The sequence below is a fragment of the Agelaius phoeniceus genome, chromosome 14 (assembly GCF_051311805.1).
Source record: "Agelaius phoeniceus isolate bAgePho1 chromosome 14, bAgePho1.hap1, whole genome shotgun sequence".
Taxonomy (NCBI): domain Eukaryota; kingdom Metazoa; phylum Chordata; class Aves; order Passeriformes; family Icteridae; genus Agelaius; species Agelaius phoeniceus.
This window is the reverse complement of record NC_135278.1, coordinates 12433931-12450338: the sequence shown is the minus strand read 5'-3', so window position 1 is coordinate 12450338 and position 16408 is coordinate 12433931. Positions and strand designations below refer to the sequence as shown.

General features: G+C 40.0%; 1 protein-coding gene across 5 annotated transcripts in view; it reads right to left on the bottom strand.

Annotated features, from left to right (window-relative positions):
* Positions 1 to 16408, bottom strand: part of IL1RAPL2 (interleukin 1 receptor accessory protein like 2) — a 337388-nt gene that overhangs the window by 142339 nt on the left and 178641 nt on the right. For all 5 annotated transcript variants that reach the window (XM_077185966.1, XM_054641407.2, XM_077185965.1 and 2 more), the window contains 2 exons: positions 8706 to 8892; positions 2432 to 2585 (listed from right to left, as the gene is read on the bottom strand). In XM_077185966.1, coding sequence (XP_077042081.1) covers positions 2432 to 2585; positions 8706 to 8892 — 341 coding nt within the window. The remainder of the gene's footprint in view (positions 1 to 2431; positions 2586 to 8705; positions 8893 to 16408) is intronic.

Sequence of the window (16408 nt, the reverse complement as noted above, 5' to 3'; positions counted from 1 at the left end):
TACCACAACCTTCACAAGGGATTAAAAACTTCACATACCACATTTGATGTGACTTCAAAGAAGAAAAGATTCTTGTCTTACAACCAAGAGATAAACAACTTCATCCACCTAACTGGTGCACTTTGTACTGTGTACTTCAGCAAATGCCTGAAAAACTACAGGGAATCTAAGCCAGCTTCCCCTCTCTACATGGCAGTGCATCTCTCCTTGCTCAAGAGAGACATGGAGTTACCCATTTCACTTTCAGAATAACTCTTCAATAACAATTTCAGGTTACCATGGCTGCTAGCAGTGCCCAACAGAGTCTTTCTGTTCAAAATCTTTATGTTAGAGGAACTCAGACGCTTGCCAATAAATGCCAATTCAGACATGATAATAAGTACCAGTAATAGAAACAGCATCACAAAGCTCCTTCAGAAGAAAACAGCAGGCATGATCCTTTTCTCCACATCTGTGCTGCAGGCTAGCAGAGACAATTCTACCCCAGCCTTCAGCAGTATTTTCTAACAGTGATTTTAAAGACCAGTAGGTTCAGAAGTCAGAGCTCTGGTTGTCCCTCTAGCTTCCTCTGGTGCAATATTTTGATGAGAACCCATTTTCAGGCAGATGAAAAATGGGGCCCAGTGCAACACCAATTCCAATTCAAGAAAGACCTGGACATACTGAGATGAGTCCTGAAGGACCACAACATTTATTCAGCCAAATCCCTGAGGATGTCATGTACCTGCTCCCAGCCTGTGATCTGACCTCAGGACCCCTCCCCTGGCTTGGACAGCCACACAACACAAGCAATCCTTTGCTGTTTGTTGTACAAGTTTTCTTTGACCTCTCCCCCACAAAGATCTAAACCTACAGTAACATGTAAAATTCACCAACTGAAACAAAACAAAAAAACAGGAGAAACAAACTGGCTCATTAAAGCTGTCATTTGTAGCTCTGATCCACATTTTTAGGTTTTTATTTACATAAACTTACTAGCCTCTTTCAGATATCTAGAGAGATTCAATAAGCAAACACATATCATCAGATATGTCTCCCAAACATTTCCATCTGGAAAAGGTGTTTACAAACATATGTGCTTTTATAAACTAAACAAAATTTAATGCAACATGAATTCACACCAAATTAAAAGAAGAAAAATCTTCTCAAGCATTTTGCAAAATGGAGAACACTGACATATTTCATACTTACATTTTAAATAATCTGATAATAAACTTTTTAGTAAGAGAAATAACTGTAATAAATTCTATATTTAGTTTAGGACAAATTCCCTAAATAGTGAAGTATAAATACACCATAGTGTTTAAATAATGAAGAAAACACATGACTTCTAGCAAGGTTATGATGAGAGGGAGAGCATAAAATACCCATCATGAGGAATTGAGTTAAATGCATCTCATTTTCACTTTGTCAAACTTAGTTCACATTCTGGTTGAAGACCAGCATGCTACTTAGGGTAGCAACCACCCACAAAGCAGGTATTATATCTTCATGCATTATATCTTCTTTCATATCTCAGGTCTAGAATCAGTAGGTCAAATCAGTACTTTAGAGCTGCACCCATGACCAAAAATGGACAATAAAGGGTCACATGACATAGGGCACACAGGGAAAAGAACTCACTGAAAATGAAAAATAATGATAAGAATAAAAATCAGATTCCACCCAAAATAAAGGGAAGACTTTTTTTTCAAGAACCTATTAGAAACATCATATGGAATAGTTCAGTTTGATATAAGAAGAATTCTACCAGGCACTGCTTTGAGTAGGGCCCTGTTTTAATCAGTATGTGAGGAAGATACCTAACCATTTGTTTATATGGTTTTGTGTGAAAGGCTGAAGAAAACCTCAACTGTTTTCAGGTACTTGCAAAGTTCCACAAACACAGAAGGCAAAGTAATAATTATAGATGTCATACTGTACAATGAGATGAAAAGGGAGCAAGAATATATCAGTAGACAATACTTATTTTAGCTGTTCATTTTTGATACCTGGCAAAAATAGACAGAAAAATACTGTTGTCTGGTAAATACTCCATAGAGTCAGAGCCATAGAGTGTATGACCTCCTGACTGTTCTGGCAGTCCAATAGTGCTGACTTCACTCTTGGAATAAGTTGCACCATCCTCTTCACTAAAGACAATCCTTAGACTAGAAAAGTTGATCATCATAAATTAAAGGAAAACTTAAAAATATGAAGCATTTCCAGGTTTTATACAAAGCAAAAGGTAAAAGTACTCTTCTGTGGAATTTTAGAAGATCTTGATATAAATTTCCCAGAGTCTGGGACTGCTCAGCTACTGGGATTTGCTTTGGACTTATTTCTGTCAAACAGATTCACTGACAGATTTCACCGACATATGAGTACCATTTTTTTTATTATTTCAAAGCTTTAATTTTTTTTCCTATTGGCATAGAAAAAAGATTCTTACCAGTAACCTTCAATTCAACTGTCCTCCGTATAAGCTTGCCTTCAAACTTTAGTTCACAGGTATAATTTCCTCCATCTTCTTCCTGGACCTCTTGAATTAAGAGAGTATTTCCCTTCTGAATTACAACACTTCTCCACATTTTTGGCTCACATTCCTGCAAAAAAAAAAAATCCAGTGACAAAATTACCTGGCTTGTACAACATAAGACAGTGTTGTGTGATCATATTTTCAGTATTATACATAAGGAAATAACCACCTAGATATATTTTGTAATTAAAATTAAAATTAAAATATAATTTCAGAAAGCACAGAGATCTGAAACTGGAATTAATTTGAAGAGTGAAATTAAACAGAAATGTTTTTAAGGTTCAGTTATTCCTACTGTATCGCATGGGCTGTGTTTAATACATGGTGCCCTCAAGCAATGGTTAAGTATCTTCTTTTCCTTCATATAACTGCCAAGACCTCTCCTTTAGGATGGACCATTAAAATATGTCTCTATTTGAAGGGAGTAAGGGCAACATCTGTTAAGAGTCAGCCTGAAGGCAAATTTTATACATAGTCCCAGGCCAGGCCCATTTACCAGTAGAAGAAAACAGGAAGAACAGCAGTTTTTTGAGAGAATTCAGAAGCCTGGTTTCCTTACAGCCTTATTTCTCATCACTGGCTTCTCCAGCACCTGAAGAGCTTTGATTCAGTCTTTTCCCATCACCAGGCACTTTGCAACATCACCTCCCCCGTGCACCCTGTGATGCAGGACATGGCATTGATAGCCTGCAACTCTCACAGACTTCACCCACACAGTCCTTAGCTGTTGTTTGGCAGATTTAGGTTCATTGCTACAAACTCTGGTCCTACTGGAAGCACGTTTGAGTCCTTCTGGATAGGGTGTGATACAGTGTAAGAAGAGGCTCTGCCTTTCCTAACATACTGGATCTTTGCAGGCAGATCAGTCACTTTCCATGTGAACAGCACTCATGATTGAATCATTCTTGGAATGCTCTGAACTAAAAGCATGGTCCAAATCTAACCATTGTCTCTTGAAAATGGCACCTTAAGATTATGTATTTATTGCCTTTAAACACCTTTAACCTCAAGCCTCTTCTGCCTGCAACAAAACCATACTTTTTGAGTTCTCTAAAGCACTCAGTAGTCCCAGCACCTCCAGAGGCTCTGGCTAATCCTGTACCCAGGAAACACAAAGTAACATAGGGCCTGAGTACTTTCAATGCCTCTCTACTACCTCTCTCAAGGTGGCAGCTTGGAATAAGCTCTCAGACTGCTGCAGTCTGACATCAGGCTCAGCAACTTCAGAGACTGGTGACATGCCCACACCTATGCCCCGTTTTCTGCTTGTCTGCAACAGCAGTGTCAGAAACACAGAAAACAAAATAGAACAAAGCTTTCTCTTAAGAAAACAACCAAACAAGAAAATACGTCAACACGCAAATATATTGCACCACGGTAAGAGATCAGCATGACATAAACATAAATTTTTCATGGACTCCATACGCATTCCAAACCCATGTCAGATTCTAAATGCAAGGACCACGACAGAGAAATAAAAAGACAGGACTGAGAGTTTCTGGCCTTGCACCTAAAAAGGGAACACTAAAGAGTTCTCCCTGTCCCTAGGAGGCCAAATTCAGTCACAATATAAGCAGGTTTCAGATTCAGAAGCTGTGCAACACTGCTGCAGGTACCAGAGTGATCAGTGCATCTCTCTGTTTCCCAAGAACAGCTGTAAGGGAAGCATCATCTTGTCTTCCAAGTAAACTTCAGTTAACACTGGTGATAGAGAATGACCAGAACCCAGATCCCATCTACTGTGCTGAGACTCACTCAGGACACAGATCTGAGCCAGGAAATTCCATTATTGAATTGGACTCAAAATTGAGTCCAATTCAATAATGAATTGAACTCAAAATTTTGGATCTATTGAAAGGTACATCAACCACCTACTTAGTGTAACTAAATCTGAACACTGAGCAAAGAATATGATTCAGTCCTATTCAATCCTAATTTAGAAGGAATACAATTCCCAGGACACACAACGTAAGCATATTTCAGATATGCACCCTTTAGTGCAGCATTGAAATAACCTGTGTTCCCAGTTTTACATTCACTATTTTATTTTTAAAAGCATGGGAACAAAGAGATGGAAGACACATTTTTATACGCTTTATATTTTTATATAAAGCATATAAAATTTGCAATAAGAAGGATGACACTACAGGAGTAGAGGAAGGATTTACTACTACAAAGAGTAATAATTTAGCAAAAACAATCTTTGTGCTATTGTGGTTTTACATAGAGGAGTTGTTTTGGTGGAATTGTACCACTAATTTCCTTATTATTTCTTTTTTATCTTCTTGAAACACTTCCTATTAAAGATTATTTATAAGCCTTTCTTTCCCAAATTTCAGCTAATTATTTTTTAATCTGCTGACTATGCAGGCTTTACAAAATTATGTTGAAAATGCTTGTTTATATATTTAATACACAAAACTAAAAGCAAAAAAGGGGAGAAGCTGAAAAATGGCTGAGAAACAAAATCCTTACAAGTTTTTATATTCTGAAAACAATCTAGATTTTACTGCCGGATGTCTACTATTTTCCCTAAAAGGGTAAGGGCTCAATTGCATGACTCATTGTGTGGAATCAGTTTGGGAAGGGACCTTACAGATCATCTCTTTCCAACTCCCCTGCATGAGCAGGGATAGCTTCCAGGAAACCTGGCTGCTACAAGCCCCATCCAACTGGTGTTGAACTCTTCCAAGGATGGGGAGTCCACAGCTTCTCTGGGCAGCCTGTGCCAGTGCCTCACCACTCCCACAGGAAATAAATTAATATCTAATCTAAATCTACCCTCCTTCAGTCCAAGGCCATTCCCTCCTGTCCTTTCACTACATGCCCTTGTGGAAAAGTCCCTCTCCAATCATCTTCTAAGCTCCCTCCAGGTACTGGAAGGTGTTCTAAGTTCCCCCCAAAGGCTCTAACCAGTTAATTGCTCTTTTCTGCTTTTGCATTATATTTCCCTGCTAGAAGAATCTGGAAGTTTCTTTTTCTAGACTATTTACTTTCCTTAGACATCTGAAATGTTTGGGGCCTTTTCCCTCCAGTAATTAAAGTGTCACTATTATGCATCCTTTTCTCTTCCTTGAAATCTAAGTGCAGTACCTCAAAAGTCTATTTTTCTGGGTAGTTAACAACTACCTGTCCTCCACCTGACATTTTGATTGTTCTCTTAGCCCTCCTTTCAACCTAGTAGCAGAAAAGACATGATGGAAATGGATTAAGACTGCACACTCAAGATGTAATATACCTTTTCTCTCTGCCAGCTGATTTTTCATGAAACTGCTCTTACTCTTAAATCCCATTCATTCAATCATGCCTTGACACACACATTTAGTTTAAAAAAAATCCCACACATCTTGTCAAAACAGTTCTAATAGGCATAACTGAGCTGAGCATATATCAATGGCATTAATTGGGGAAATCTTTAAAAATAAATATTTAATGCAGTGTAATTCTAGCCAGAAGTGAAGCTCATACTACTGTTAAAACAAATTCTCACAGCAAATGCTATATTGTGTACTGGGTGTGCACGTGGAATTCTATTCAGGCATAATTAAGAGCATGTTTAAATTACAGTTAACTCCCAGTAAATTGATGCAATTACTAGCTCAGATTCATTAATCCCTCAACACAGAGAAGCCTTTTGGAAGGCAGAGCAGGTTCTGCACACAATGAGCAGGCATCATCACTGTGTTGTCTGATGATATTTCATAGGTCAAGTCCAAATTCCCTGACTACCATGAATTGGCAGGTTCTCACAAGAATTTCTCTTTTCAGCAGAAGGAATAAAGAAGGAAATCTCAAAGACTTCCTCATATTTATTTATCTGTCTAGTGTTTTGTTTCAAACAACTTATGCTCCCTGCCTGGGTGAAAATCTCAAAATATTCCAGCATAATGGAAAGGAATATCCCCTCCCACTGGCTCCCACAGTGCCTCTGGAGTAGATTTACTCAAGAAGTAAATCTGTACACAGATTTTATATACTTTATGTACACATCAAGCTTAAAATCTACAGGATTTTAAGGAGGATCCAGTGTGCTATGACCAGAAATGGATGCCTTCTTTGGAAAGTGAGGGTCAGATCCTAAGGCAGGATAATACTTTACACTATTCTTCAGGAGAAGGGACCTGCTTTTTTTACTCACATTCCCTCCCACAGCATGCTCTTAAGTCCTAGACTGCTGTTTGTAGGGGCTACCCCAGTATTCACCAAATTATTTTGAAATCCATATAATTATATATTTTCTAGAAATTGGACTTCTGCTCTTTTGAATATGCAGACTTGTATTAACAGTAACATAATAGTCTCTAGAATATCCAAAACTCTGTTCAGAAATAAGTTTCAAGGGATAACCTGACAGACACACCTTCTGTGCAACATCAATATTGTGACTGAACACTGCTGAGCTTCCTGACTCAGGTCTAGGTAACAAAGATGTTTCTCTAAGAGCCCAACTGATAACTTGTAATTGTTCATTATAGATAAGAAGGTGTATGTAGTAGGTAATCTCACTCACATCTCTTTTCACTATCAAGCCAAACTAAAGGCTGTCGATGGCAATTGTCTCTCTGTTATTATCCAATGACAAAGTTGATTTGTCAGTCAGCTGCCACACTCCAGCCTGTGTGTGACACCCAGACAACATGCGTGTGATTCTGGAACAGATCCTTCCACTCCCTGTCTTGGTCAGTGCAAAACATCACTGGTGTGAGGCTGCACATGCATCTTCTTTAGACTCATTTCTGCTCCATGACAGCTGAAGATCATTTCTGCCAGACTGTTTTTCAGTGTGCTTTTGCAAAAAATTGAGATCTTCAGTGATCTAGTGTTCAGTAATACCAAAGCAGAGAGGGCAAGAAGCAGCTTCTCTTCAGTATCCTCTTTACACAGGAGATTCTATGATTAACTAAATACATATAATTGACATATGAACAGCACTGAAGATATCAACCCATATGCTGAGAAAGAGCTTCAACTGTTGAAAGAAAAACTTTTTCACACTAACAGTGGATTATGGCACACATTTTGTTACTATAAGATATAGCATGTGAGATTTCTGTAAAAAAACAAATAGATGACAACTTTTATAGTTGCTCATTTCAGCTGCAACCTGCTAAGGAGGAAAGAAATCTGCTAGTCTGCCCATATTACTTATTTCATACAAAAGATTCTTTAAAGAATGTTATTAAGGTTGGCAAATCAAGCACTACAAATTTAGGTTGTAACTAGTTTGTATGTTTCTGTCTGTATTACCTGAACTAAGATTATCCTAAACTCCTACAATCCAAACTCGATTTTCCACAGATTCCACTGAACTGCTCCTGTTGCCCAACTATTTATGGTTCCTTCTGACTCTCAGCTCTTTATTCTTCTCTACTGTTTCTAGCATCATTATTTGGGGGTATTAGCCTTCAAGTAATACATAAGGGCTCTTCAAATATCAGACTTTGACCCCAGTCAAGACAACAGGCAAAATTCACCAGACCTTGCTGTGGTCTCATTACCTGGTGTTTGCCAGCCAACCCATATTTTACTCATTCTCCTGCTTTCTTAGGGAGCTACAGAAACTCATCACCAATACATTTGCTGATGAAAGTGGTGTATGATACTTGACAGTTCTTGGAGAAGGTGCAGGCAGATGAGTTACCTGGAAAGTAGTAAAAGTATCTAACTGACCTCAGTTAAAATGAACTGACTTCATGACAGTTACTCAATGAACCTCAGCAGACTTCTGTGCAGACTCCAGGAGACACTGGTAAAAATTTACAAGTCTTGGTGAAATTAGCTGACAGACTCCATAAAAATTAATTGGCAGCAAAAATGGAGCTGGTGGTGCTGATATGCCTTTGGCTCCATTGCACGTGCCTCCCTTGTTTCTACTCCAGTGTCGTGCAGGAAGACACCACAGCCAGGTACAAACTGCTATAGAGGCACTGTGGTTTGGGAATGTGGCACTGCTGATAGAGAAGTCCTGTGAGCACTCTCACAGAAACATCCTCACTGATACTGATTTCTGTTGGACAATGACTATGCTGGGTAGTTTTACCTGCAAAACTGTCATACTGGGAAAACACTCTCCAGACCAGTCACAAACCACTGATGCCTCAGAGAAAGTCAGCTCTAAGCCTCAGACTAGAAACAGTGAAAGTTTTGAAGAGTTTCAGCCCAACAGCAATAAGACAGCAATAGTTACCTTGTACCACACCACATCTGGCTCTTGATTGGCTGTTTTGTAGTCCTCAATATCAGGACAGGAGATTGTCTTTCTCTTAGTGACTTCTGATTTTTCCAGGTATCTGATCTTGCTGTTGTAGCAAAGCCCAGATTCATTCTCAGCTACTGTCAAGGACATGGACACCTTCATGCAATACGTTGAGTTTCTGCGGGGACAGAAAGATGGTTTTGTTTATCTTGCCTTCTTTTCACCATGTTTGTTTTGGCACAGAAAGTTTCTTTGTCAAGCCCTCATTTTCACAAACACTTGAGTGACACATTTAAATAGTGACAGCCATGCTGTGCATTTCCAGCACAGAAGAACTACTAGGAAACATAAAGGCTCCCTTCTGACTGTGAAGACTATGAAGAACCTTGAAGAAATATTGTTGACAAGGGAGCCAACCCAGCACAGCAGGTCTTTCAAGCTTGCAAGTCTATGAGCACAAGAACCTGTTGGCACCTCAAATGTTGGTCAGGAGACACAGTCCCATTTCCTCTGTATTCCACACTTATCCTCACCCTTGCTCTCTCCCACCTTCAGGAGATTTCACTCCAGTGTGCAGTGCTATACATTTGAGAAGAAGGATTATGTGCTAGATGTTAAATCACATCACACAGGAAGGATTTCTCCCTGAGAAGGAACCCCTGTACAAAATTCTACAGCACATGATACTGTGGTGGGTTGACCTGGACCAGCTGCCAGCCTCCCATCAGCTGCACCCTTCACTCCCCTCAACAGGATGGGGAGGAAAAAATAAAATGATAAAGCTAATGAGTCAAGAAGAAGACAAGGAGACCACTCACCCATTACTGTCACAGACAAAACAGACTTCACTTGGAAAATAAATGTTTTTATATATCTTGAAATATTTTTCTGACACTAAAGATGCTGACTCCTCACTCCCACCAACTAAACCCAGGACAGTGTTTTTTATTAAAAAAAAAAGTCCAAAATGCTCCATAACAAATCTTCTCTTACATTTCATTCTGTCAAGGGAGCCTGTAGATGGGAAGAAAATAAAAAGGTCCACAGGGACACTTCACCAGAGCTCAAAGCTTCATGCTAAACAATTTCTGGCAAAACACTACGAATGGGTTCTTGTCAAAGGTGTGGCATAAGCAGACATTGGCAGACAGAGCCATTTGCAAGGCAAATCAGGAGGCAATCTTCAGAAACATCCCATTTTCAGCATCATTAGTGTTATGCATTCAGCAAAACCACAGACTTTATCCTTCCTTCTCACTTCCCCTCAAAATGCCACCTGTACATCTGTGTAATAAAATTGGTGGATATTTTGTCCATTCCCTTGCCTCTGAGTGAAAAGGCTCACTTTGCACACTGATGTGATGTGTTTTAGGTGAGAGTCTATAATAAAGTTCTCATTCTCACAAACTGCACAAAACATATTATTTTACCTGAAAGAAAATTTCTCTGGACTGAAAACAATCCATCATTTGGGGTGGGCTTATATAATTTAGGGAAAATAAGTCAACTTTCTCTTAAATCACCTTTTGAAAAGGGTTCCCCTTCTTGTAGGAAGAAAACAAAACATATTTGAGAGTTTTTGCAGCACTGAAAATCCAAAAAATATGGATATAACCACTCAGTGTAATCATTATGATTAATGATTATTTAGCTTTCCTGAATGACTATAAGTATTACAGAGTGCAAGTAAGGTCATGTACTCAGTAATAATGATCCAGGCTAATAAAAAATAATGCCTTTGAATAGTTGTCCATTACTTGGTGTTATTTAATAGTGCTGTATTTTCTCCTAACAATCTTGCATTATTTAGATTGCATTTTGAACAGCGCTGGAGGCTACTTCTATTTAAATTGCTTCCTGGAACCACAACCTAAAAATGCAGTATGCTTTTCATTAGTTGCAATTAGAATTGAGTAGAATTGAGGAAACTAAGTGCCTAGGGAGTACTATCACTTTTGTTCACACTCCATGACCAAGACAATAAATCTATTCAAGCTCATGATGAAGAAAGCCTTCACTAAGCCAAAAGCAATAGACTTGAAAGCTTCATGGATGGTTCTTCACCAGCCACTCACATTACTGCTACTGTTGGTAATCCAGAAAAGGGCAATTTCTGCAGGAATGTCAGTGACTGAAGCAGGAGTTTTCCTTTAATCTAGTCAGCTCTGGAAAACAGTGATATTTCAAGGCATGTGCAAAAGGAATCAGTAGTTTGATCAGCCTTGCTGTTTTTCTCAGTTTTGAAGGAGAAGTCTGGAGCTGAAGTCTGCTAAGTCGTGAGCCATTCCTTGCTGTGCTGAGCAAGCTGTTCCCCAAGGCTGGGCCATTAGATTTCATCTCTCAGTTCTCTGAGCAGCTGATGCATCTGTGCTGATTTTTTCTTGGTGTCTTCCCTGCCTTATGGGCTCTGGAGGCATAAAGGGGCTCTCTAAAATTGACAGCTTGAGGGAGAACCCAGGAGGGGGATCACAGAGAGGACTGGTACAACTTTGTTTCTAGCACCTGGCAAGCAGACAGGAACAGGGTGGATCTGGCCACACAGGGCACTGATGGGAGCCCACCTAAAAAGTTCTTTCAGGAAGGCCATAGAGCTGCTGTGTTAGGAAGGCATCCAGTTCTTTCTTCCCAATTGTTTTCAGGACCCCTGTGTCCACAAGTGCTCTCCTTCATGACCTGCATTTAAATTGTTTAAGGTAAGAGTCTTTTTCCTTTTTTTTTTTTTTGTTGGTAGAGGTATGTAGATAAACTAGCACAAACCCCACATTTTTGATTTTCTTCTTTCAGAAGCTAAACAGATGGCCTATGAATTATTAAAGGATGGATCCACTTTTGTTTTCAGTACATGGTCATGGAGCTTGGTGGGGGAGGTCAGTGCTCCCAGCAGTCCATGGCTGGCAGGAAAGGTTATATGGCTATTTTTAATGAGGAAAGGCAGATACAAGAAGAACAAAAGATAACAACAGCAAAGCTACAGGTAACCTGGGCTTTGCTGTCAGAAACAGTAGCCAAGAGGAATGAAAAGCAAGCAGCTTCCAGGTGGGTGAGGAAGATGCTGGAGGGCTTCCAGTGGCAATCTTAGTATTGTGAGTTCAGGTAAGAAGAGTTGTATCTAAGTAGCAAATGTTGGAATCCACAAGAAAATGTCAGGTGACATTTTCCATATACATGTAAAGGAAATACAAACCCATGGGTCTGGAAGTGGGGTCTTTCGACAATTTGTCTTTTCTGAAACATTTCCAAACCATTCATTTTCCATAGGAGTTGATTTCTAGTGGGTTCTAATTCTATAAGAAGTAGTAGTGGTCATATGGGGAACAGGAAGAGGGAATAAAAGAAAGAACCACTCCACAGTGCAAAGAAGAAAAATTGTCTTGAATTTTCACACTGAAATTAAGATCTGTAATTCTCTATTCCAAGGGAATAGTTACACACTGGGCCTACTCTCTCGACTGGAAATAGGAAGAAGAGCTTAGCTTTGCCAGAGTTCACAAAGCAGTTTCCTTTTTTCTGGTGGCAAGGCATCTGTAATCCCCAGGCCACCAAGAGCTGGCTCTGAACCACAAACTGAAGCCAGCTTCGAACCAAATAGAAAAGCAGAGGGAGAACCAAGGGAGTTTAACAGGTCTAAAAACAAAAGCAAGCAAGACTGTGTTTGGCTTGACTTCGAAGCAAGGACAAAAGGGAAAAAGGGAGGATATAAAGAAATGGATAAGGATATCTGAAATTGGAGTTTCAGTCTCTAAATTATTTTTCATCTCGTTTTGGATTCAAGACAATAAATCAGCGCCAAGGCTGAATTCAAATTAAAGTAAATATTCACAACTTTTGAAAACCCCCCTTTTTTTTTTTAATTTGTGTTTCTGCTGAGTGAGGGTGCTCTTTGTTAAAAGAGTAAAGTAGAAAATTTTTTCTCTAATATGCTCAGAATCACCCCCAGCCACCCCTATTTATTTTCTTATAAAGAGGAAAGGCGGCAGAAATGTGGTTGAATATTTTATATCTACTAGATTCAAAAAACCCACCTAATTTTGAACTGCGTATTTATACATGAGGATTCACACTAGGTTTTTTCCCCTTACAGATTCATTTTTCATTGTACTGGCTTTTTTATTACATTGTAAGACTTCAGTGATAGATCCAAAAGCTGGGAAGTGTATTTATCAAAGCAGCGCTCAGGGAACAGCACACCTCAGGCTTAGATCTCTCACCATGTCCCTGAACACTCTGGCTGTTTTAATGACATTTTTATTGACTCACTGACTGCAAGACTGAATAGATCAACCTCTACATTCATCATAGCTCGTTTTGAGTTAGAGCAACAACAGCAATGTCTTGGTTTGAAGGACAGGTGTCTGCCAAAGAAGGCAAGAACCTCCCTTGGAATAGAAACTATGACCCACTTCCCTCCAAATTACTATAACTTTGAAATTACAGGGCTTTCAGGTGAAGATACAGGATAACATGTCAATTTAAAACACTGCAAACAGCAGAGCACAGACCCAGCCCTGCCTCCCCTCAGTGCAGTTCCGGCACGGCCAGCAGGGGCACTGCTGGCTCCCGGCCGGGCAGGGGGCAATGGTTCCCCCGCACCTGCAGGGGGCGCTGTGGCCGAGCTCAGCTGCGTCTCCCTCATGCGCTAATGGCGGGCGGGCCAATGGCAACATGGCTGCCACTGGAACCTCGGAGTGGAGCTGGGGCAGGGCAGCAAACAAACTGTAGCAGAAACTCCTCAGCTGTAGCCACGGGGTATCCTGCTGGGCAAGGGTTGCTGAGTTTAAAGTGTAGCAAAAAAGCCCAAGGAGGCAGTGGAGGAAACACCAGGGCTGGGCAGCGGCAGCAGGTGCCACACGCAGCTGGGAGATGCGGCCTCCAGGAACAGGGAGGACGGAGTTCTGTGATTTGCCCCTGAAGCACCTGAGTGGATGGTGAGGGTCCATTCCAGTGTGATCAGGTTTCAGTAAGTTCCCTGTTCAGTGTCTGCTCTTACGATCAAAGGCTCACCCACAGCAGGAGAAGTGGTACAGGGCTGGAGAATTCTCCCTGCGGTAGCAGCAACTTGACCATTCCCCTCCGATCTGAGAGTGAGAGAGCGAGATGGGGCAAAGGCCAGCCCCTCCCCCCCAGCCAAAATCTCATCGCATCTCTGCCCTTCCAAGAAGAAAACACCCCAGGTAAGAGAGTAACCAGCAGAACCCTTTCCCTCACCTTGACCACTTCTTTTGTCTCTTAAGTCCCAGTTGTTTTCATCTCTTAGGTAACAAATGGGACAAAATTCCCATTTTTTTAATTCCCAAAACTAAGAAGGAAAAAAAAGAGAAATCCTAACCTCCAACAAGCAGTAACTACACTACCAACCATCTTAGTCCATCTGAAGCATGAATGCACAACCAGATCCACTATTGGCTACTCTATAAATGTGCTGGTTTATCAGCTCTTAGACTTAATCGAGCATTTTACTGTTTTCCTCTCACTTCATGAGAGTTTAAGAAATTTATTCCTGTCCAAATTTTACAGTTCACACAATGGTTACCAAGGTCATGGTTTGATGATCTGCTTAAAGAAAAATAAGTTGTTTATCATCGTTTTTTTTTCAGATCACACGAATGTATCATCTTAAAAAACAACAGATGATTACTTACTCTTCCAAGGTTTCACTCAAGTGTTCTTATTTCTCAGTGACTCCCACTACTCCTACATATTTGGGGTTATTGTCTGGAAAAGATCAATTTTCCACACATGGTGTAAGTGACAGCCAGAGATTATAAATCACAGACCCCTGAATTTTTTTTTATTTTTAATTCTTATTAATTTGTTAAGTGAGAGGGCAATGGGCTGACAGTGCTGTAGCTGCTCCCTAAACCAAAGGCCAAGAGGTGCAGTGATTCTGTGGCTTGTGTGTGGTACCTAGCCTTGGTACTGCTCCAAACACTCCTGTCCTGTTTTTGCTTTCTTGTTGCTGTTATCTAATACCAACTCCTATGCCTGAAAGGGAGAAATCCTAATTCCTCGTTACCATTCCTTTAGCATCTGACACGTTTTCAAGATCCCCCAGTAAAAGAAAATGACACCATAGAAAGTATGAGCTCAGAAATTAAGTGCTAAACCGGCACAATGTTACAAATTCAGTGCTCTTATATTATCTCTGCTTCCTCCAACAGAGGAAGAGGTGGTGAATCCAGACAGAGGTACCACTTAAAGCCCCATTCCCTTCAAGCAGAAAAAGTATCTGTGTGGAACTAACCCACCACTCACCAAGAATTTTTATTCTTTCTGCACTTCTTTTCTCCTAAGATCCAGTCTCTAGAAACAAGACAATTTGACCTTGACGAAAACATACTGCATCTCCCAGAGGGTCATGTTTTACAGTGAAGAAAGGCTGTACCCTCTCTATTCAAAAGAAAAGAACTTCTGAGCAAAGTCATTGAAAAGTAATTTTAAAAGGCTCACATTAATGACAGCTTGAAAAATAGATATCTAGGAATGTCTCCTCAAGTCACCTGTCAGCAATCTAGTTCTCACCAGAGGCACTTAAAGCAAGACCTGTACTTCTCACTGAGTTTAGCCATCTTTAGAAAACTTTTGTACTTCTAGATCCTGGGACAAAAAATAAAAGATGTTTGGATATGGCAGTTGGGTAGAGCATCTCACAGCTGGGTCTCTCTCACCAAAGCTTAGCTTCAATTTTAAATTTAATTTGGACATCATCTTAAGAGGGAAATGTGACATAAAAATGTCAGGATGTGCCTACTACAGTCAGCAATACAGCCAGTAACACAAGGCCATGATTTGAAAATTCATGGCTAATCTCTAAGTATTATGTTTCTTAAGTGTCTTAAGAAAGAAGAAGAATAAATGACAACCATCTGATTCATACATGGTTAGGGTCAGGAGGAGCTATTTCTTTTCTGGGTGCCTTCACACACACATGCCCTGGTCACCTCTGCATTGTGACAGATGCAAATGAAAAGCCAATCACCAGTCAGTCATTCCAACAGGGACTACCCAGAATATATGAAAATACAATACAGAACACAGAAGAAATGCAGAAGCCAAAAGAACACCAAGTTATTGCAGCATATCACACCTCAGTTCATGAACTAGGTGGTCTCTGTCAGCTTTAGACACCCTGTTCCAGCAAAAGAAATCCTGTAATTGGCTGGGTTTGCTCTGGGGGAAAATTCCTTCTTTGTCCTTAAGAATTACAAGGCAGCAAATTGCTTTAAAGTTTGCTACTACAAATGACTAAGCCCTTTTCATTTATTTCCTAATATTTTCTATTAGAACTTGGATATTAATGTTAAATCACATTGTCTTACTGAAAAGCCCCATTACAAACGACATAAATCTGAGGCACAGGAACAACTGCTCCCAGGACAGTATTAAGAAATTCCCTTTCAATAATTTTGCAATTGCCATACCCTGTTTCTGAGAGGACTGAATGCTTTCTCCTTTATTTCTTCCAAAACACAAACTGTGTGGATTAGCATATCTACTCCTTATGCCTTTTTTTTTTTTTAATTAGGCACCTAGCACACAAAACAAAAGTTGCATTCAAGACACCCATCAGACTTGTCTGCATTGCTAAACCTCAATGATTTTATTGCCTGGAGGAATAAAACCTGTGCAGCACAGCCTTCTTTCTGCACATAAGTCCTATTTTGCAGATGCAATGTTGAAAGGCAGGTCCTGCTCTG